Source organism: Lepidochelys olivacea, assembly GCF_965140295.1.
Source record: "Lepidochelys olivacea isolate rLepOli2 genome assembly, chromosome: 9".
Taxonomy (NCBI): Eukaryota; Metazoa; Chordata; order Testudines; family Cheloniidae; genus Lepidochelys; species Lepidochelys olivacea.
In genome coordinates, this window is record NC_140419.1 from 47,161,190 (window position 1) to 47,183,843 (window position 22,654).

Here is a 22,654-nt window from a genome sequence, read left to right on the forward strand (position 1 = left end):
TGAGGTGACTTGTATCCAGTCAATATGGGGATAATTGAAATCCCCCACTATTATTGAGTTTTTTATTTTGATAGCCTCTCTAATCTCCCTTAGCATTTCATCGTCACTATCACTGTCCTGGTCAGGTGGTCGATAATAGATCCCTACTGTTATATTCTTATTAGAGCATGGAATTACTATCCATAGAGATTCTATGGAACATGTGGATTCATTTAAGATTTTTATTTCATTTGATTCTACATTTTCTTTCACAGGTAGTGCCACTCCCCCCGGCATGACCTGTTCTGTCCTTCCAATATATTTTGTACCCCGGAATGATTGTGTCCCACTGATTGTTCTCACTCTGCCAGGTTTCTGTGGTGCCTATTATATCAATATCCTCCTTTAACACGAGACACTCTAGTTCACCCATCTTACTATTTAGACTTCTAGCATTTGTGTTCAAGCACTTTAAAAACTTGTCACTGTTTATTTGTCTGCACTTTTCTGATGTGTCGGATTCTTTATGTGAATGTTTCTCCTCTGATTGGCCCATACTTTATCCTCTTCCATCCCCTCCTCCTGACTAGAACCTAGAGAATCTCTAGCAATAGACTCTCCTCTAAAAGAATTCTCTGTCCGATCCACGTGCGCCTCTGCAGCAGTCGGCTTTCCCCCATCTCTTAGTTTAAAAACTGCTTTGCAACCTTTTTAATGTTAAGTGCCAGCAGTCTGGATCCACTTTGGTTTAGGTGGAGCCCATCCTTCCTGTATCGGCTCTCCCTATCGCAAAAGTGTCCCCAGTTCGTAATAAATCTAAACCCCTCCTCTCTACACCATCATCTCATCCACACATTGAGACTCTGAAGCTCTGCCTGCCTACCTGGCCCTGCGTATGGCACTGGAAGCATTTCTAAGAATGCCACCATAGAGGTCCTGGATTTCAGTCTCTCTCCTAGCAGCCTAAATTTGGCCTCCAGGACGTCTTTCCTACCCTTTCCTATGTCATTGATACCTACATGTACCATGACCACCGGCTCCTCCCCAGCACTACACATAAGTCTATCTAGATGCCTCGAGAGATCCGCAACCTTCACACCAGGCAGGCAAGTCACCATACGGTTCTCCGGGTCATCACAAACCCAGCTATCTATGTTTCTAATGATCAAATCTCCCATTACTAACACCTGCCTTTTCCTAATGACTGGAGTTCCCTCCCCCTGAGAGGTAACCCCAGTTCGAGGGGATACCCCAATATCATCTGGAAGGAGAGTCCCAACTATGGGAAGGTTTCCTTCTGTTCCTGTTGACTGCTCTCCTTCTCTGGGCCTTTCATCCTCCGTAACAGCGCAGAAAAAGATCCAACAAAGCAGATTGGTTTTTTTTGGAATTAGCAATAAAGGCCAAAAAATCCTTTCTGTATCTCTTGAGTATCATCATTTTTAGCCCTAATTTTAAAGTTGCATCACTAGAATGAAAACGAGAAATATAAAATAAGAACATCATAATGGCCATAGTGGCTCAGACCAGTGGTCTGTCTAGCCCAGTATCCTGTTCTCCGACAGTGGCTGGTGCCAGATGCTCCAGAACAGGGCAGTTATCAAGTGATCCACTCCCTGTCATCTAGACCCAGTTTCTGGCAGTCAGAGGCTTGGGCACACCCAAAGCATGGTGTTGCATCCCTGACCATCTTGGCTAATTGCCATTGGTGGACTTATTCTCCATGAACTTACCTAATTCTTTTTTTAAATCAGTTTTCGTTTGGGCCTTCACAGCATCCCCAGCAATGAGTTGCACAGATTGACTGTGCATTATGTGAAGAAGTACTTCCTTATGTTTGTTTAAACCTGCTGCCTATTAATTTAATCGTGTCACCCTTGGTTCTCATGTTATATGAAGAAGTAAAAACACTTTCTTTTTTACTTTCTCCACACAATTCATGATTTTATTGACCTCTATCATATCCTTCCCTAGTCGTCTCTTTTCTAACTGAACAGTCCTAGAGTTTTTAATCTCTCCTCATATGCAAGCTATTCCATGCCTCTGATCATTTTTGTTGCCCTTCTCTGTACTTTTTCCAATTCTAATATATCGTTTTTTGAGATCGGGCAACCAGAACTGCATACAGTATTCAAGGTGTGAGCGTACTATGGGTTTATATATTGGTATTATGATATTTTCTGTCTCAACATCTCTGTTTCCTAATGTTCCTAACATTGTTAGCTTTTTTGACTGCTGCTGTATATTGAGCAAATGTTTTCAGAGAACTATCCACAATGAGTCCATGATCTCTTTCTTGAGTTGTAACAGCTAATTTAGACCCCATCGTTTTGTGTGTATAGTTGGGATTATGTTTTCCAGTGTGCGTTATTGTGCATTTATCTGCAGTGAATTTCATCTGCCATTTTGTTGCCCGGTCATCCAGTTTTGTGAGATCCCTTTGTAACTCTTAGAAATCAGCTGTGGACTTTTACTATCTTGAGTAATTTTATATCGTCTACAAACTTTGCCACCTCCCTGTTTACCCCTTTTTCCAGATCATTTATGAATATGTTGAACAGCACAGGTCCCAATACAAATCCTTGGGGAATTCTGCTGTTTACCTCTCTCCACTGTGAAAACTGACCATTTATTCCTATCTGCAGTGAAAACCAATGCAAGGAATTCATTTAGCTTCTCCTCAATGGCCTTGTCTTCCTTGTGTCCTTTTTTAGTGCTTCAATTGTCCAGTGGCCCCACTGATTGTTTGGCAGGTTTCCTGCTTCTGGTGTACTTGAAATAAAGTTTTTGTGTCTTCTAGTCTGCTAGTTGCTCTTCAAATTCCTTTTCAGCCTGCCTAACTAGACGTTTTAATTTTACTTGCCAGAGTTCATGCTGCTTTCTATTTTCTTCAGTAGGATTTGACATCAGATTTTTAAAGGGACTCTTTTTGTCTTTAACCGCTTCTTTTACTCTGTTTAGCCATGGTGACTTTTTTCCCTCTTCTCTTACTGTTTTTTTTTATTTGGGGTATACACATAGTTTGAGCCTCTGTGGTGTGTGGTGTTTTTTAAGTTTCCATGCAGCTTACAGGCATGACTGTTTGTTTGTTTGTGACTGTTCCTTTTATTTCTGTTTAACTAGCTTTCTCATTTTTGTGTAGTTCCCCTTTTTGAAATTAAATGCTACTGAGGTAGGGTTCTTTGGTGTGTGTGCCCCCTTCCCCCCGCCCCAGGATATTAAATTAAATTTATATTATGGTCGCTCGGAGCGGTTCAATTATAATCACCTCTTGCCACTTGGGACAAAATCAAGCATTGCCTCTCCCCTTGTGGGTTCCAGAACTAGCTGTTCCAAGAAGCAGTCATTAATTGTGTCTAGAAATTGTATCTCTGTATCTTGTCATGAGGAGACATGTACCCAGTCAGTTTGGAGATAGTTGAAATCCCCCATTATTTTTGAGTTTTCTGTTTTTGTAGCCTCTCTCATCTCCCTGAGCATTTCACAATCACTGTCGTCATCTTGTTCAGGTGGTCAGTAGTGTATTCTTAGTGCTATGCTCTTAACTATTCAAGCATGCAATTTCTGTCCATAGAGATTTCTACAGTGTGATTCGTTTAACATTTTTACTATATTTGACTGTATACTTTCTTTCACATGTAATGCCCTCCCCCAGCAGCACAACCTACTCTGTCTTTCCTGTATATTTTGTACCCTGGGTATTACTGTGTCCAATTGATTATCATTATTTCACCAAGTTTCTGTGATGCCTGTTATATCAATAGCCTCATTTAATACCAGTCACTCAAGTACACACATCTTAGTATTTAGACTTCTAGTATCTGTATACAGGCAATTACAAAATTTGTCAGTATTTAGTTGTCTGCCTTCAAGTGATGTAAATCAATGGGACTCTTTTTCATTTGACTGTTTCTCTTCAATTCCCATTTGTAGTTTATCCACTTCTGTCCTCTCCTCTTTACTAGGATATAGAGAATCCCCTTTAATAAATCCACTAAGGGATGTGTCTGCTTGAACCACGTGCTCCTCTGCACCCATCGGCTTTCTCCCAGCCCTTAGTTTAAAAACTCCTTTATGACCTTTTTAATTTTACATGCCTCTCTGTATATTGGTAATTCAGTCATTTTGATATGTTTTGCAATAACACACGTGATTTGTTCCTCAGGTGCGGCAGCAGCTGCTGTGATGTCCAGCTCTAAAGTAACCACAGTTCTGAGGCCAGCTTCACAGTTGCCAAATGCAGCAACAGCTCAGCCAGCTGTTCAGCACATCATTCATCAACCAATCCAGGCAAGCGGCAATCATGCTGTATTGCAGACACTCTATTACTGTTCATTCAGAGATCTTTCTGACTTGTAGGGGGAATCCACCCAGAATGTAAGATTAGCAGCCTTTATTTACTGGGCTGTTGCCATTGGCAACCATCCCTTCTGTTTTTGTTACTTAGACACCCCAGCCTTATGAAGCTGGCATTGGCAGCATCATTCAGAAAGCTTTACAGGCCTTTTTTTGTAGGCTAACTATGAGCTGGAGATTAGACCTTTAAACTGTCTACAAACTGATTAGATTCTGGAGGAGTCCTAATTTTGGATGTGCGTGAAAACTTTATTTAAGTCCAAAAAGGCCTGGCTTGAGTTTGTGCTGTTACTTTATGCTCAGACTTTTAAATCAGTTTGATCAGGGTGATAGAAGCTAAATACTGGACCAGGAAATATATATATTTAAAATGAGATGGTGAAGGGGTGCGTGCTCATGTGGATGTCTGATTCCATATAATGTTGTGCATATTTTTATAGTTATGTTCAAATGTAACCACATTTGCATAACTGTGTATAGTATAGATAACGTTTGGTAGTCATGAATGGAAAGCATCAAAATAAAAAACATATTTTCTAATAGCATATGGAAGCGCTGAATCATTGGAACAGTTTCCATAATATCTGGTCTATTAACTGCTTTTGATCATCAACTACCTCTGATGCTTCTGCTCTGAAAACCAGCCCAGAGCTTCTTAGGAGTTCACAAAAGAGTTTTATAGACTGGGAACATCTCCAAGTGCCAGTATTTTATACTGAGATCTAGGAAATTTGGCTTTATCAAAATATTTCCCAGATACTTTCTCATTTGCACCATTGTGACTTACTTTTATTATTCTGTTGTCTTTACAGTCTCGTCCTCCTGTGACGACATCGAGCACCATCCCTCCTAATGTAATAGCACCAGGTTCCACCACAAGAGCTCAGTCTCCAGTTATTACTACAACAGCAGCACATGCTACGGAATCAATCCTGAGGTAAACACATAAGGAAAGTGTCTTGGGGAACCCCAAGATTCCTGACATTCATATAGACCGCAGGAAGGGGAGTAGAGGAGGCTGATACCCCTGTGAATGTCAGAAATACTGTATAGGAGTTGAAGAGATTTCTCTGCTGAGGTCCAATTGATACAGCACATGAGTGAGTCAGGAGACATGGGTTCTTTCCTCTGGTCTGCCAGTGACTTGCTGTGTGACTTTAGGCACATCACTTAACCTTTGTCTGAGTGGGTTCATCTGTAAGACAAGGAAAATAATGCTTACCCATCTTTGTGAAATGCTTGCAGCTCTGTGAAGGAAAAACACTGTAAATGCTAAATATTGTTTTCTGTTCCAAGAGAGATAAACAGCTAAACAGGAGCTCATTGACCAATTTGTTTCCCAAGGAATTGGGTTTACTGGTCTGCCAGGGCAGCACCTGGCTAATTCAGTCCCATCCTCTTCTAGCAGAAGTTGCTGTAGAAAATGGCATATTAGTGTTGGACTATTCAAAATATCTCGTGGGGAGGAGGGTTAGAAATTGCAATTAGCTTGTTTTGCTCATGTTGGTATCTCTAGATACTGAGGAATCTGTGTGTTCCCACCTATGGAAGATGCAGAATAAGAATTATACAGCAGTCACTTCTGCAAATTGTGTTAACGTGGATTCGATAGTAGTGTAGCCCTCAAAGAAAAGACAAGTGGAGTCTGATGTCCCTACTTGCCAGTATGGGGGGAGCCAGTATGCCTTGTTTAACTGTCTGGATATTAAATAAAGGTTGCTTCTCTGAACATCCTTTCTTTCTTTTCCCAGTCGGCACGCTCTGTCTCTCCAGCAGCACCCACCTTCTGCAGCTATTAGTATTCCGCGTCCTGCGCAGCCACGGGACACAGCAACTCGGATCACACTGCCATCTCACCCAGCCATAGGTACACCAAAACAGCAGCTCCACACCATGACTCAGGTAAATCCCATGAGATGAGATCAGTGTAGTTTCTTCCACAGTTCAGGGTGTGAGAAAGTTGTGATTTTTTTTGGTTCAAAAGTTATGGCCACAGTTGTTCACCTTTGGTTTTGGTGTGATCAGTGCAAGTGGTGTATGGACAAGGGGCAGGTGTATGTGTGGGCAGTCAGCTGTGGGGGGAAAGGGTGTGTGTCGGGAGAAAATCGTGGCCCACAATTGGTTTTTACAGCCTTATCCCATGTTTTTTTTCTTTCTTTGAACCACATCTTGATGACCCAGAGTAAGTGATGAACAGGGTTCAAAGTTAGGATAGAAACCTGGTGTCCTGTTCTCTGAGGAATAGCTACAATATGATTTTAAAACAAATAAAATGTAAAATGTATCTGTACATTTCTCTTGCTGTGAAACTTTCTTTTCTCTAGAAAACCATTTTTAGTACTGGTACTCCGGTGGCGGCAGCAACCGTGGCACCCATTTTGGCAACCAATACTATTGCCTCAGCAACCACAGCTGGTGAGTATTCACAGCTCAGTAGTGAGAGCATCCCTTCTCCACGATGATGAGAGGTACAAGGGGTGGCAGAACATCTTCGATCTGCAAACAGTCATCAGAGATCCTGTCCCTAGTTAGGATGTGAACCGTTTTTGTTGGCAAGTCCGTGGGGGAGGAAATGCTTAGATAGAAAGTTCCTGGTGCTTGTTCTCTAGTTCTCTCTCTGTGTTTAGGATATGGATATTAGGGTGATGCAGCTGTATAGAAATCTCTAGTGTCACTCTCTGTCTTTCAGGTTCTGTGTCTCATACCCAAGCTCCTACAAGTACAATTGTCACCATGACAATGCCCTCTCACTCTTCCCATGCCACTGCTGTGACCACCTCAAACATCCCAGTTGGTGAGTGATTACAGCTTCTGATGGAATGGGTGTAATTCAGCTGACATCTCTTTACTCATTCATCCAGGATGGTCTGGGGCAGCTATATATTACTAGCACATTAAACAAGAGAAATAACAAAAAAATCAATCCAAGTTGGGAGAAACAAACAAGTAGATTTAATGAGCCCTAATATATTTTTAAATGATGCAGGGAGAGTTCTGGAAGCACTTGGTTAGTCTAGTTAACTATTGGCCTCCTCACATGAGTCTTTATTCCAAACAAACTTGAGCCTCCTGGAACTCCATACCATGTAGTATGATGTATTGAGGATATACCTACTAAGGAATATAAATGTGTCTTCCTCAATGAAGGAGTAAATTGATCATGGAGAGTTAAGATTATTCAGGGATTGAGGTCACTTAATTTGATATTGTGTATTTTATATGTCCACTTAGAGCCCAAGGGGCACACATTACAAATGAATAAGAGTTTCCATTTCTTCTCTGATTCTGCCCTGTTAGTGAAATAAAAAGACTTGTTCGTTTTCACTGAGGAGAAGAAAGTTTAATCATCTGGATTTCAAACTCTCCTTTTCTGCATCTGCTCTCTTCTTCGTTTTGGCTGTTAGTTGGCTACTTGTTTTTCATTATGCAGCTAAAGTGGTTCCTCAGCAAATCACGCATACTTCTCCTCGAATCCAGTCTGATTATACATCAGAGAGGAGTAATCTCATTCCCATACCTGGACACCGAGCATCTCCAAACCCAGTTGCCATGGAAACAAGAAGTGACAACCGGTAGGTGGGAAAGAATTCTTTAAGTAGAGCTCCTGGCTGCTTCTCTGCTAGAGGTTTATCATATGCATGAATTGACATGATAGCTAACACTTAAGGGTGTCTGAGGTTTCTGAATTTAGCTAGCTGAAAAGGATCTCTAGAATAGTCGAGGCTAGTTGATACTCTTGCTGAGGGAGGTTGCAAAGATTAGAGAGTGGTCTGAGCACTTGGGTTGAAGAGGTGGATGCAAGTTGTAATGATTTGTCTGACACTTGCTGTATCTTATCTGTAGGCAGTCGATGCCAGTCCAATTCCAGTACTTCTTACCAACGTACCCGCCTTCTGCCTACCCTTTGGCTGCACACACTTATACCCCCATCACCAGCTCTGTGTCCACCATCCGCCAATACCCTGGTAAGGAGTTGCCATGCAAGTGACTTTTAGAGCAGTCTTGGAGTAGCAATAAGTGTATGCTAGGCCTGACTGGTACAAGTGTTCAGTGCAGTTCAGGGTACTGGTTCACAGAGATTCTGCTAAACGAGTTTGGGTGTTTATGCAGACCCAAATCTCTTTGACGGGTCTCCCATCCTCCATGTTCTGATAAGCCAATTTAATTTTGTAATATTCCCACTGCTTTTACCTTACAAACATACACAGTTTTGCTGATGAAGTTGTGGGTCCCCATAACTGGGAGTTGTTCTGGCCTAAGATGTCACTAAACTCAGTACAGTAGCCCCTGGGTTATTTATTGTGATATTACTTCAATATGCTGTTCACTGTCCCCCACTTCCAGTTTTCAGTGTGCTGTTACATTTATGTATTGTTAACAATATATAAATGCATCATGGAAGGTGAGATGCAATGTGAGAATCTGGAGCCCTTTTACAGCAGGGGTGTTTGACACCTTGAGGAGGCATTTTAGAATGGTGAGATAAGTACATTAGTGGGCTCTTTTTCATGAAATGATCAGTAGTGAAAGTTAACTGTATAAATTAGGGTTCAGGCTTCAGAGTTAACATTTCATTCAGGAGAATGGGGCAGTTCACATCTGTCTGACTATTGATTCAAGCAGGTGCAGACTCAAAAATACAACATTAGGTCAGTTCTTGTCATCATGGTTAACATCGCAATCATGAGGGCTACAAATATATCTCTCTTTAAAAAGAAAGCTTATATTTTGGAGCACCATTCTGCATAATGGTTAAATTCCACTGCATTGCGGGTGTTGGATAATGGGTTCGGCTTAAGAACAAACCAGTTCACCCAGTTGTAGTGTAAAGGATTTAGGATTAGAGAAAATTTAAATTAGGCTATATTTTAAAAGCTTTCCACACTTGGATTCTATTCCTCTCTCTTCTTTTGTAAACTATCACAGATATTTTTCTTTTTTAATTTATATTAGTAGGCTCAAAACTTGATCTACTGTTACCAGTTTGCAAGCCTGTGTTTTTAAAATAAATGCTTCTGTGCTATTCTTTTCTTTTTTCAAAAAATGAAAACATTTTGTGTCTTGACACTCAAAGGACTCTTCAGTGACATGTCAGTGGCAAAAGTAGAGACCAAACTGTCAGGGGTAGTATACAGATTTCAGTTGCAGGATTCCAACAGCTAATTTTTAAACTTGTGAGTTAAAGAACAACTTGACAGTATTCTTTCAAAAACACAGGCTTTGCTCCCTTCTTCCTGTTGTATCCCACCTTCTAATTGGTGTTGCAATTAAGTTATAGTATCTTGTAGCAACAGACAGACATTGTAAATGCAAAATTAAGGCATCTGAATTTATGGCTCTCAGCAGTCTGGAGAGTTAGTTTGTGACAGGAAAAATCTTATTCAAATTCTGTTATCTTCAGCAGTAGCAAGGGGATTGCAGACTGTTAAGCAAATTGCTTCATCTTAAATAAAAATCCAAATAGTGTGTAGAACCCCTCTTTATGCACCATAGGAAAATGAAGTAGTCTATTGGGGTGGAAATAATCAATGTTCATGTTACTGTTCTCAGTTTCAGCTCAGGCCCCCAACTCTGCCATCACAGCTCAGACTGGCGTAGGAGTGGCCTCCACTGTGCACCTCAATCCCATGCAGCTGATGACTGTAGATGCATCTCATGCCCGTCACATCCAGGGGATCCAGCCAGCACCTATCGGTGCACAGGGGATCCAGCCAGCACCTATCGGTGCACAGGGGATCCAGCCAGCACCTATCGGTGCACAGGGGATCCACCCAGCTGCACCTATCGGCGCACAGGGACTCCAGCCTGCACCAATCAATGCTCAGCAGCCACAAACAGAAACAAAGACTTCAGGTAACTTCAGCCAACTAGGTCCATGCTGTGTATGGGCTCAGTTCAAGGGAGCAACTGAGCCTTGAATTCACCTCCAGCTTCTTGATCAACTGAAGTATTTTAGCTAGTCTAACTCTCTGGAAAGCCACACCCTGATGAGAAATAGTATTTATATAGTACAAACCTTTATAAAGCTACAGTGGTAATACAATAGCAGACATTGTATACACTAATATGCACTCTCTCCATAGATTTGTTTTTGTTCCATTATTTACGAGCCAAGACTACATGATCAGGTTGCAAGTAGATTTTAGTGATTTGTTTTTTTAAGTTAGTATTGGTCTGACGATGTTATGACTAAAGCTGGAAATGCCACTGCAGCTGAAGAACTTAACAGACCTTCTCTGCACGTGGATGACTCTTCTCAGGAATGGCTAGCTGTTCTCACAGGTAGGATACGTTGCCTATAAATTGCCCAAGACATGAAACCCGTTACAGTCACACTTTGAAAAGTGACTGCAAAATACTTTCACCACCTGGACTACCGCAGGAAAATCCCTTATGCGAGGAAAAACGTCAGTCCAGCTATCCTGAAGACTTTCTGAGGAAAAGGCATCTAGCATCTCAGAGATCACTCTAGCCTCTCCCAGAGCTGGCTGGCAAGCAAATGTTGTCCAGTGTCTACTTCTCACCTGTCTAAATGTCATGAATCAATGGTGAGCTGAGATGGCCAAACACACCTAGCAGAAAATTAGGACACGGCACTATGAGACAGTGCCTTATTTACAAATAATAGGCATTGCCACAGACATGCAATTCTTATGCATATAGTGATACATTCTTCCCTGGCAAGCTCTGCCCCTTCCATTTCTCTTGGAATGCTAGTCTTACCTATCAACAGTGGTTAGGCAGGTGATGCCTTCCATCTCCCCTAGAGAAGGATGTTATTAAATTGCTTTGTACAGCACTACGCTTCAAAACTAGGAGAGAGCTTGGGGAGCAAGTATATGAATACCTACTTTCCCATCAAGTGTTTCTTTTAATAACTGCTGCTTTTCCCATTTTCTCTTTGTTCTGTTCTGTCTCTTCCTCCTTTACTTTCGTGTCCCTTTTGTCCTTCCCAGCAGTGGTCTTGGCAGACGGAGCCACCATTGTGGCCAATCCTATTAGCAACACATTCAGTGCAGCTCCAGCAGCAACCACAGTGGTACAAACTCACAGCCAGAGCGCCAGCGCCAGTGCACCAGCCCAGGGCTCATCCCCACGCCCAAGCATCCTCCGGAAGAAACCCGCCACAGATGGGTGAGTAGGACTTGATTTGGCATGTAATGGCTCTTCTGCTTGGGCTAGTCCAGGGGTGCCCAACCTGCAGGCTGTAGACGGCCCACCAGAGCATTTCGTAAGACCTGCGGCCTGCTCCCGTGCAATATGCTAATGACCAAGTCCTTAGCGTTTGGTCATCATGTTCACATCATTGTAGTTTACACAGCGTGTAAATAGACAATACTGTACATAGAAACAACCTATCTAAATAAATACAAAACAAGCTGAACTTAAAATATAAATCAATACAGGTGACTTTAAATCCTATTAAAATATGTAGAATCTGTTTGGCCCACACACAGTTGTGCTTAGGTTGATGGGGCCCTCCTGTGTAATAGTGTTAGGCACCAGTCATCTAGCCCAAATAGAGGAAACATCTGTGCTTCAGTGAGGGTGGAAAATTTAACCAGTGCAGGATGCAAGTAAGATGCCCATCTCTTTGAAATACACACTTCATCCAGGCTACATTTTTGTCTATCCTGTTTTAGAGCAGATGACTGAGTCATACATGTTGTCACTAATGGGATAGATAGGACAATTTGACTCCAGCTTGAAATGTGACCTGCAAGGGGAAACTAAATATTTGAGCACTTTCTTTCTGCTTCATGTTTTAAAAAAAAGTTTTTTAAAATTCAGGTTTTGTCTGCCCTGTTCTTACTGGAACACTTTATGGACGAATGTTACTAAGATTGTAACACACAAATGACATGAAAGTGAAACCTGATTAGCAAAGAGAGGAACATAGCTTTAACTTAGACTGTTTAAAACTCCTGCTTAATTCAAATGCTTGAATAAATAGGTAAGGGAAGAACTCTTAGATTCAATAACTCATTGAGGGCTGAACATTTTGCCTTCAACTTTTGAGACTTCCAATGAGTCCTCCAACACTAGACTTGACATACTTGATATTTAAGGTCAAATGCAAAGTAATGCACATTGGAAAACTTAATCCTAACTATACATATAAAATGATGGGGTTTAGATTAGCTGTTACCATTCAAGAAAGAGATCTTGGGAGTCATTGTGGATAGTTCTCTGAAACCATCCACTCAATGTGCAGCAGCAGTCAAAAAAACCAGAATGTTGAGAATCATTAGGAAAGGGATAGATAATAAGACAGAAAAAGATCATATTATCTCTATATAAATCCATGGTACACCCACATCTTGAATACTGCGTGTGGATCTAGTCGCCCCATCTCAAAAAAATATATTGGAATTGGAATAGGTACAGAAAAGGACAACAAAATTTATTAGGGCTATGGAACAGCTTCCACATGAGGAGAGATTATTAATATTGGGACTTTTCAGCTTGGAAAAGAGATGACTAAAGGGAGATATGATCGAGGTCTATAAAATCATACTAGTGTGGAGAAAGTAAATAAGGAAGTGTTATTTACTCCTCATAACACAAAAACTAAGGGTCACCAAATGAAATTAATAGACAGCAGGTTTAAAACAAACAAAAGGAAGTACAGTAGAACCTCAAAGTTGTAAACAGCTTGGGAATGGAGGTTGTTCGTAACTCTGGACAAAACATTATGGTTGTTCTTTCCAAAATTTACAACTGAACATTGACTTAATACAGCTTTGAAACTTTACTATGAAGAAAAAGGCTGCTCTCTCTTTATTTTGTTGTAGTTTACGTTTAACATATTTGCCCTTTTTTTTTTTTTCCTTTTGGGGGTGGGGGGTTGCATACTTCTGGTTCCAAATGAGGTGTGTGATTCACTCATCAGTTCGTAAGTCTTAGCATAGGTCCATCAATTGTTATCAGCCAGGATGGGCAGGGATGAAAAACCATGCTCTTGAAGTGTCCCTAGCCTTCAACTTTTGCCAGAAGCTGGGAATGGGCGACTTGATGATTACCTGTTCTGTTCATTCCCTCTGAAGCACCTGGCATTGGCCACGGTTGGAAGACAGGATACGGGGCTAGGTGGACCATTGGTCTGACCCAATATGGCCGTTCTTAATGTTTTTATAAAACAGAGAAATGTCATGCTTTTTTAAAATATAAATCAAACAAAAAAAAGGGGGTCAGTAGCCCAATTTTCTCTTTCTATGTAGGTCACATTTAAAGATCTGTTGTTTCCTAGAATGGTCTGTGGGTTTTTTTTGTGTGGGGTTGGATAGTCTCAGAATTAAACCTTATGGGAATATTCAAGTATTTTATAGTGATAGACTCTTGTGTTTGCCAGACTCACTAGTTGACCAATATAGCATTATGCTGCCCTGTGATAAATGCACATTCAGCCTGCAGAATTCTGCTTCGTAAGCTCATAGCTGAGAGCCCTCTCAGGTCAGGGTGGTTGCTGAGCCTTGGGACAGTAATGGAAGAATGGCTGGCACCACCCAGTGCTGGTAGATAGCCCATTCTACATAGTTGGAGGCTGGTGGTCTCAACACAGTCATGGTGGGCAAGCTGAAAGTAAAATTGTTAAGGATCCTTGGCGCTCTGTGGAGAAGTCCTCAAATTGGGTGAGAGCAGACTGATAGCTTGGACTTACCCTTTCAGGGAAATAAAATATGAAGCCTTGTTTGAAGAAATACTAGAAGCGAATCCTGTTTATCTGCTCACAAGTTTATTAATCCATCACCACCTTAGGAGTGCAATGCAACTAGCACAGGAAGACAAAACCTATTCCACTTGTGGCAGCAAGAGATACAGTCTTTCTTCTGCCTTCATTGGCGTTCAGGTTTCTAAGGGCAACGTACCTGAGCGGCAGCAGTTCCAAGCTTATCTGTGTCTTCCAGACTGGCAGTCCGGAAAAGTCTGATCCCCCCTCAGCCTTCTGAAGTAGCTAGCACCCGTGTGGAGAGCTCTATGCGAAGCACATCTGGATCACCCAGACCTGCTGGGTAAGGATTTCAGACAGCAAATTCTACATGACAGCACGTCCTGTATAATGGATCAAAGCCAACTGAATTTAGGTTAAGGAGAGAAGGGTGTGTCAAAGATGTCATGTAAACATGACACAAATTCAATGTGAAGTAAAATAGAAACATAAAGGAATGATTGTATTACACCAGAGTTGTATTTTTAACTACTGTAATTGTTCTGTAATTGGCACAAGATCCTAATCCCTTAAAACAGGGGTGACCAACCTGTGGCTCCAGAGCCACATGCAGCTCTTCAGAAGTTAATATGCGGCTCCTTGTATAGGCAGCGACTCTGGGGCTGGAGCCACAGGCGTCAACTTTCCAATGGGCCAGGTGGTGCTCACTGCTCAACCCCTGGCTCTGTCACAGGCCCTGCCCCCACTCCACCCCTTCCTGCCCCCTCCCCTGAGCCTGCCATGCCCTCGCTCCTCCTCCTCCCGCCCCCAGAGCCTCATGCACCTGAAACAGCTGATCAGGAGGTGCAGGGAGGGAGGGGGAGGTGCTGATTGGCGGGGCTGCTGACATATTACTGTGGCTCTTTGCAGTGTACATTGGTAAATTCTGGGTCCTTCTCAGGCTCAGGTTGGCCACCCCTGCCTTAAAAGATCTCATTATCAGATCAGTATCTTATTGCATTTACCCTTTTAGAGCACTGCGAGTTAATTATTTTAAGATGGATTGTTTCATCAAATGTTTATTTAAAAGGAAGGGCTTCATAATATTTCTGTTTGGGTTTGATGAATAGAAAATTCATTCTTCACAGATACTAAAGTGTTTTCCATTTGGCTAGCCAGATAAGTATCTGTTAGCTCCCTGCTGAAGGGAGCTGACTAGTGTTGGTATCATTATGCTTATAGAAGACAGGCTCAGCAATCACCACTGATAATGCACAACGAAAAAAATTCCTGGCATTCTGTCTAAAAGTAAAGCAAAGGTCTGAGAGCTCGTAGTTCACAATGCCTGGAAATGAATGCTGCAGAGGGTTCAGAGAGAACCGCCTTGCCAATTTCATGATCCAGATCAGAGAAGAACGTGTATCACCTCTTTCCATCACCTCCCCTGCCATAGATTTTTTTTTTTTTAATTTAGACCTAGTCATGAGTTTGCTAAATATATATCAATGGCTATTAGCAGGGATGGTATCCCTAGCCTCTGTTTGTCAGAAGCTGGGAATGGGCGACAGGGGATGGATCACTTCATGATTACCTCTTCTGTACATTCCCTCCGGGGCACCTGGCATTGGCCACTGTCAGAAGACAGGATACTGAGCTATATGGACCTTTGGTCTGACCCAGTATAGCCATTCTTATGTTCTTATATTATGGGAAGGAGAATGATACCAAAACCTATCTTACTTCTAAGAAAGAGCACAAGAAATCAATCTTCTGATCACTTGTGAGATCAGTGTAAACTATCTGGCTGTCACTGAGTTAGGGATGAACATTGTGAGGTAAACATTCCACAAAGTATTCCACATTACTGAGGTAAACATCATGTACTGGGGCAGAAAAAAAATGGGTTTTCTGAAGGAGCTAGCTCCAAAGCCCAGTTCATTAACTTTACAGGCCTTGTCTGCGGTAGAAAGTCATGGCAGCAGCACTTAAGATGTTGAGTGGATTAAACTAATACTAGTTTTTATGTTTTAGTGCCAAGCCTAAACCAGAAATCCATGTCTCTATGGCTACTCCAGTCACTGTGTCTGTGGAGGCAGTGTCCAATCAAACCAGCGAGCAGCCCACCATTGCAGTCCCACCTACCTCTCAGCAGCCTCCATCTGCCATTCCAACAATTATTGCAGCAGCTAGTCCACCTTCTCAGCCGACAGCACCTCTGTCAACCATTCCAGGAGCAGTTTCAGCTGCTCCAGCCACTTCGAACACAATTATAGCTGCTCCTCCACCTCCATCCACTATGAGTGGGGCCCTCTCCACAGTATTGGGACCCCCAGCACCAGAGATAAAAATCAAAGAGGAAGTGGAACCTATGGACATAATGCGACCAGTCTCAGGTAGGCTTCTGATTAAAGTAACTGCAGTCACTCCTTTTTTGGGGAGTGATGGTAAGGGCTTCACCAAAGCCAACCTGAAACTCCCTTGGACAGTGGTACAGCATGCCAATCATATGGTTGCTGTCAGAGTAATTTTAAGTAATTCCTAAAGATTATCTTGTTCCTGTTTTTATTTCAGTGTAAGTCCAGAGTCTACAAACTTGTTTGAATCTTATTTTCAGTGACATGAATGGGTATGAAGTTCTGATGTCCCAGTGACAACTGGAATGGAAAATGAGTCCTGTTGATCCCTAAGCAAGGAATCTTTCTAGATAAATGGGTTTGAGATCAGTTTTAGTTATAGCAGGGGAGAGCATTGTAATGCCAGTGACTATGAACTGTCCATCTTAAATGTAAGAGTTTGCAGAGCGGCCACTGAACCCTTCCATTTAAAAGTTGAGCCTAGTTCCTTGGATTTTCTTGTACAATTGTTTGGCTACCCCATATGTCTGGGGAGGATGTGAGACTGAGGTAGCAGCAGAGCAGTAAAATCCGACTTCAATCATACAAAACTGATATAAAAACCCTTAAACATAGATTTCTTCCTTCACCATGCAAATAACATTAAAGTTCCTTTTCCTTGGACAGCTAGTACGTTCTGTTCTATTACCTCTTCTTTCCCCCAGTGACATGAAATTGTTTTCAGGATAGGTATCACCGTGACGGCACTTAGATAGTATTAGCTTGTCACTTTCACACTAGCTGACATAAAGTTGCTCTCTCTTTGTGGCTGTCAGGCTCTTAAACATTTCTCTTCCTGTTTCTATCTTAGCAGTTCCTCCGTTGACTACAAATACCATGTCTCCATCTCTTGCATTGCTGGCCAACAACCTTTCCATGCCCCCGAACGACTTGCCACCTGGTGCCTCCCCAAGGAAAAAACCCCGGAAGCAGCAGCATGTAATCTCCACAGAGGAAGGCGACATGATGGAGACTAATAGCACTGATGATGAGAAATCCACTGCCAAAAGTCTGCTGGTGAAAGCAGAGAAGCGCAAGTCTCCTCCAAAAGAGTACATAGGTAATGGCGTCTCTGATGGTAACTGCTTTCTCTGCTCAAATATCTGCTCTTCTCTTTTCCACCAAATTAGAGTCCTTTGTTCCCTGCCTCTACAATAATGAGACTTCTGTTAAACAAGAAACCTGAGCTATGAATCAATAGTTAGCCCTTCCATTGTGGTTTTCAAAATGTCTGTTTCTCACAGGCTCCATCTCAGTTTCACCACCTGTAAAATGTTAAGTGACTCATTCAATCCCAGGGGGAATTGGCACCTGAGCTGCTTCCTGGTCTTCTGCTTAAATCACTGGATTATGCCAGTCTCTTCTAGTTGAAACTGCAGACATTCTTTAACAGGTCACGATTGTTTCTCTTGGCTCTTTCTTAGATGAAGAAGGTGTCAGGTACGTCCCTGTGCGTCCAAGACCCCCTATCACACTGCTCCGTCACTATCGCAACCCCTGGAAAGCTGCCTATCACCACTTTCAGAGATACAGTGATGTCAGAGTGAAAGGTCAGTTTACTTTTTATGGAATTTCCTGTTGCCCATGCATAATGCTGGGAACAGTTGTCTTTTGAGTGGTTGTAGTCATATAGACAAAGGAGTTAAGTAACTGTAGTGTGGCAAATAGAACTTGTTTCTTGTTCAGATATGTTCATCTTGTGAACTAAAGGAAAACTTCTACTAGCTAGCAATGATGCTATCTCTTGTCAGACCTCCTGACAGTAGAGGGAGGCAGTCACACTTAAACAGGCCTGACCTTCCACCCACCAGAGGGAAGTAATACACACCAAGAGTAACCAGCATATTATACTTCTGGGGAAATTCTGTGCCACTGCGCATGCGCAGAATATATGTCCCCACAGATTTCTTTGCTTCCCTGCAGAGCAATAGCTTTCTGACAGGGAAGCAAAGGGAATCCACAAGGGCAGTCATACGACCCTACCCAGCTAGCAGAGAGGTAAATCACTGTGGGGCAGGGGGAGGGACTGGGGAAGACCCAGCTGGTGGCTCCTACCCTGCACCTGGCTCAGCTCCTAGTCCCAGCTGGGCTGGGGAGGATGGGACTTCCTCTTTCCCTGCATGGCATCTAGGGCCATGTCAGACCCACTCCAGAGTTCTCCCTTGGCTATAGGAAGCTTTTCAAACTCTCCTCCCCCCACTTCCTGCACCCATTGCACCTCAGCTGAAGGGGGAGGGATCACTGTACAGGGAGCTGCTCCCCCATCTGCCCAATCCCCATGCATCCAGACCCTCCTGCTGAGCCTCACCACACCCCTGCACCCAGAACCTCCCTGACAAACCTCACTCCCCCTGCACCTGGACCACCCCAACGAGCCACCCGCACCAAGATCCCCACCCTTCCGATCCCCAACCTGCTGCACCTGGATCCCCACCCCATTGAGCCCCCCACATCCACACCCCCTGTTGCTGAGCCCCAACCACCTTCACCTGGTTTCCCCTGCAGAGTCCTATTACCATTGCACCCAGAACCCCCCAACAAGCCCCTGTGCATTTAGATCCCCCCGTGCCTGGATCGCCCATTGAGCCACCTGCACCCAGATTGCCCCACACAGAACCCTTTCAACCCACACCTGGATCTCCCCACACTAAGCCCTTCCACGCTTGGATCCTGCCTTGCTGAGCCTGCCTGCCCACAGCTGGTGCACCTGGCACAGAGGGGCAGGACCCTAGGGTGTTTCTGGGGCAGGCCTGGTCCTTGCGCTGTGTCAGGGTTGGATGCAGCCTCACCACTGAGTCCGTGTCCTGGGGGGAGCTACACAGTGATCTCCCACCTCTGTGCAGCCAGTGGCCTGTGCTCCCCAATGCCATGCTGGAGCCTCCACATTTATTTGACAAATAAAATTTGCAGAATCTTAAAATATTTTTTGGCGCAGAATGCCCTTAGGAGTAATATTACAAATGATAAAAAACTGTTTTGGCATGTGTCTGTTGAACAATATGTTCTGTCAGCAACAGGAGAAACCTACTACTGAAAATCTGCTAAAAGTAGATGTACACTGCAGCATTCTGACATGCATGCTTTGCTGATCAGCAAATAAACATGCAGAGTTAAAGGAAAACTACCGTACTCCTGGTTTCAGAATAACTAGATTTGTCAACTGACCAATGTTTCCGTTTTTAGCATCTATCTCTAACCTTAGGGAACTAGAGACTGACTATCCAAGGGATTTTGAGGCCAGTGTATATCTGATTATGTTTGTAGCTGCTGTATAAGCACGTCCATAAGAGGAGCAGACTTGTACCTGTGGACAGGTGTGAGACAAATCTTCAGTCTCCACACAGGTCTTTGAGGTCTGCAGTTTCAAGACAGGAAAAATCAACACTGAATTTTTTCCTCTCTCTCTGTATGTCTGTCCAGACGTGCAGCCCCTCCACAGGGAGGCAGGAGAAGTTTGCATTGAATGGGTGGACTGAGGTTTGGGCCTCGGGGTGTGTGCTGAGGAGCCTGGGGCACAGAGGGACTCAGAGAGCGGCGGGAGTGAGGAAAGGTGGTGGGGTAGGCACTCATCTTGGCCTGGGAGATGGCAGGCTGAGGAAGCAGCACAGTCTGGGCAGGCACCCAGAGCAGTTGTCTGTCCAGCTCCCTCCCCTGGCTGCTGCTTTTACACAACTGGCTCCTGCCCTGAAGAGAAAGCAGTCTTCCCCCAGCCCCAGAATTATGATTCTGCCCCTTCCCCACTCCAGCTGCCTCCTCTCCCAAGCGCTGAGGGAGTTGGACCAGAGGAGGAGCAGGGCTGGGCTGCTCTGTCTTCTCCTCTGCAGGTACAGAGGAAATGTTGTAGAGGCAGAAACATAGACCAGCCTCCACACTGTGTCCATAGTGGGAGCACTAACCCTTACTATTGTCCTGTCACCCCCCCCCCCACCCGGTTCTGCTGCCCCTACCTCTACGTATGTGTGAGATCTTGAGATATCTGCTACATGAGTGAATATTGCTGTCCTGACCAACTGACCTGTGTTCAGTTCTTACTGGAGCATGTGAAGGGAAAAAAATCTTACAGTATCATAACTGTCCTTTGTTTCTACGTTAGACACATCAAGTTTGTGTTCTTTGGTTTTAGAAGAGAAGAAGGCTATGCTGCAGGAGATTGCCAATCAGAAAGGAGTATCCTGCCGTGCGCAAGGTTGGAAAGTCCATCTCTGCGCAGCACAGTTACTGCAGTTGGTAAGTGAATGGGGCTTACCAGTTGAGCGTCCTACAACATGGGGAAAGTAGGAGTACTCCTAGATGAACATTAGCTCTTTTGAAAGCATCACGAATTAGAAAAACACATCAGTCACTGGAGTATCTCACCGTTTGGTCTGTAGGGAGCTGGCCATATGCTCTCCAGTTATCAGGAATGTGTTGCATGTGGTTCTGAACTTCAAGGAAGTGGAGGTTTGGATTCAGACATAAGAGCTGATGCATTCTGTTCAGATGCTCAAAACTGGCAACTCCCTCTCTCTGATGCACAGGTCTGAAGACGTGTCTGTTTAGGATGGTGCTGCTGATACGAGGCAGCACTGCTCTGCATTCTTGGATGTTTCTCTTTTGGGGTTGGGGTGAGGTAGGTGCTCTGCATTCTAGCATCAAACTCCCCCAAACCTCTGCATTCCCAGAATAGTATTGAGGGAAATAAGGGAAGCAGCTCTGCATTTCAGAAGGTTCAGGGCTGCTCTGGATTCAGATGTGGGGATGCAATTTGTACTTCTCTGAATTCTTCAAAGTATCTGTTTCAGGGGCAAGGGTCAGAGTGCATCTCCGCATTCTAGACAGCACTGGTTAGGATCCATGCTCTTTCAGAAGTGGAGCAATTCTTTTATAGGATGTTAGTACGAAGAATAACACCACTCTACTTCAAAGGCTCCATCTCATGAATAAGCAACATGCGTAGCTGAGGGAGGAGCAGAATAGCCTCACTTGTTTGTGTATAATTTTCTTAATATGGAGGAATGTTGTGCATTCTAGTGATGGGCATTCTCACTATGGTCTCATGTCTTCTAGACTAACCTGGAGCATGACGTGTATGAGCGCCTCACCTCTCTGCAGGAAGGGATAATCCCCAAGAAAAAGGCAGCAACTGATGATGACTTACATCGAATAAATGAACTGATACAGGTAAAAGTTGATGGCTCAGTATATCTACTTTACCCTTAATTACACACTCACTCTATTGCTGCCTATGGTGCAGTTCGTAAGAACTACCAAGGGGGAAAAAATGTTAGTGTATTTCAAGTGTGATTATTCCAAGGTGACTTACAGACTTGGAAATGACTGAGAGTTCTGCTCTTAATGACAGTGGTGTGTGTATTTCAGGGGAATATGCAGAGGTGTAAACTTGTGATGGATCAGATCAGTGAGGCCCGAGACTCTATGCTGAAGGTCTTGGATCACAAGGAACGTGTTCTGAAGCTCTTAAACAAGAATGGAACTGTCAAGAAAGTGTCTAAATTAAAGCGAAAAGAGAAGGTCTAGAGCCAGAAGAATAAGGACTGTGGAAATGGAGAATGTGTACAGAATGGAGTTGTTCAGTCTTTTTTTTATTTTAGGTTTATTTTTAAGTAGAGCATCTGACTAAAAAGGATGAGTTCTAGAGAACACAGATGGATGTGTGGAGCCCAGTGACCTGGAGGGATTGGCCTGGATCTGTCATAATGAACAAATATTTTTCTGTCAGGCTCATCCCTTTTAAACTCTTTGAAGTCACATTTGTTTAACCCTCCTGACATGTCAGTGCCCACTAATTGGTACTCATAATGCAGAGTGTCATGAACAGTCTCCTTTTCATTTTAGAGTTTAGAGGTAACTTACAGGTTTCTCCATGGATTCCTGCAGGAGACCTCAAGAATTTGATCTGAAAGTATTGGCTCAGACTGCCAGGACCTTTTCAAACCATTAAAAATGACACCATTTCCAGTTACCTCCCCACCCTTCCAGTTTTGCTGACTTTCCAGTGTCTGTAGTAGCCTTCTTAAACCAGTGCCATTGCACTAGATCTGCCCCATTTAGAATCTCCTGGTTCTGAAGTCCTAGCTGTCAATTTTTTTTTTTAAAGAACCATTTCAAAGTGATTTTGTAGTATCTGTTCTGTGTGTGTTCATGTTGGTGCTCTCAGATACTTGTTTTGAAGTACTTCTCTTCCAACACAGTACTTCTTGTAGCTGGTGTGATGCTGTTAATTGTATGTACCACATACATCCTGTAAACCTGAATAAAGGACTTGGAGACTTTTGTA

At 43.2% G+C, this 22,654-nt stretch overlaps 1 protein-coding gene across 8 annotated transcripts in view; it reads left to right on the top strand.

The window, feature by feature from the left end:
* SAP130 (Sin3A associated protein 130) overlaps positions 1–22,654 on the top strand; it is a 33,634-nt gene extending 10,980 nt beyond the window's left edge. For 3 of the 8 annotated variants that reach the window (XM_084638306.1, XM_084638308.1, XM_084638307.1), the window contains exons 6-21: positions 4,145–4,269; positions 5,148–5,272; positions 6,087–6,237; positions 6,660–6,750; positions 7,025–7,129; positions 7,766–7,907; positions 8,179–8,300; positions 9,886–10,188; positions 11,292–11,469; positions 14,244–14,348; positions 16,016–16,377; positions 17,189–17,437; positions 17,802–17,927; positions 20,501–20,604; positions 21,424–21,537; positions 21,736–22,654. In XM_084638306.1, the coding sequence (XP_084494432.1) occupies positions 4,145–4,269; positions 5,148–5,272; positions 6,087–6,237; positions 6,660–6,750; positions 7,025–7,129; positions 7,766–7,907; positions 8,179–8,300; positions 9,886–10,188; positions 11,292–11,469; positions 14,244–14,348; positions 16,016–16,377; positions 17,189–17,437; positions 17,802–17,927; positions 20,501–20,604; positions 21,424–21,537; positions 21,736–21,894 (2,561 nt within the window). In that variant the 3' untranslated portion in view covers positions 21,895–22,654. The remainder of the gene's footprint in view (positions 1–4,144; positions 4,270–5,147; positions 5,273–6,086; positions 6,238–6,659; positions 6,751–7,024; positions 7,130–7,765; positions 7,908–8,178; positions 8,301–9,885; positions 10,189–11,291; positions 11,470–14,243; positions 14,349–16,015; positions 16,378–17,188; positions 17,438–17,801; positions 17,928–20,500; positions 20,605–21,423; positions 21,538–21,735) is intronic. The other 5 variants (XM_084638309.1, XM_084638311.1, XM_084638313.1 and 2 more) reach the window with 3 other exon arrangements.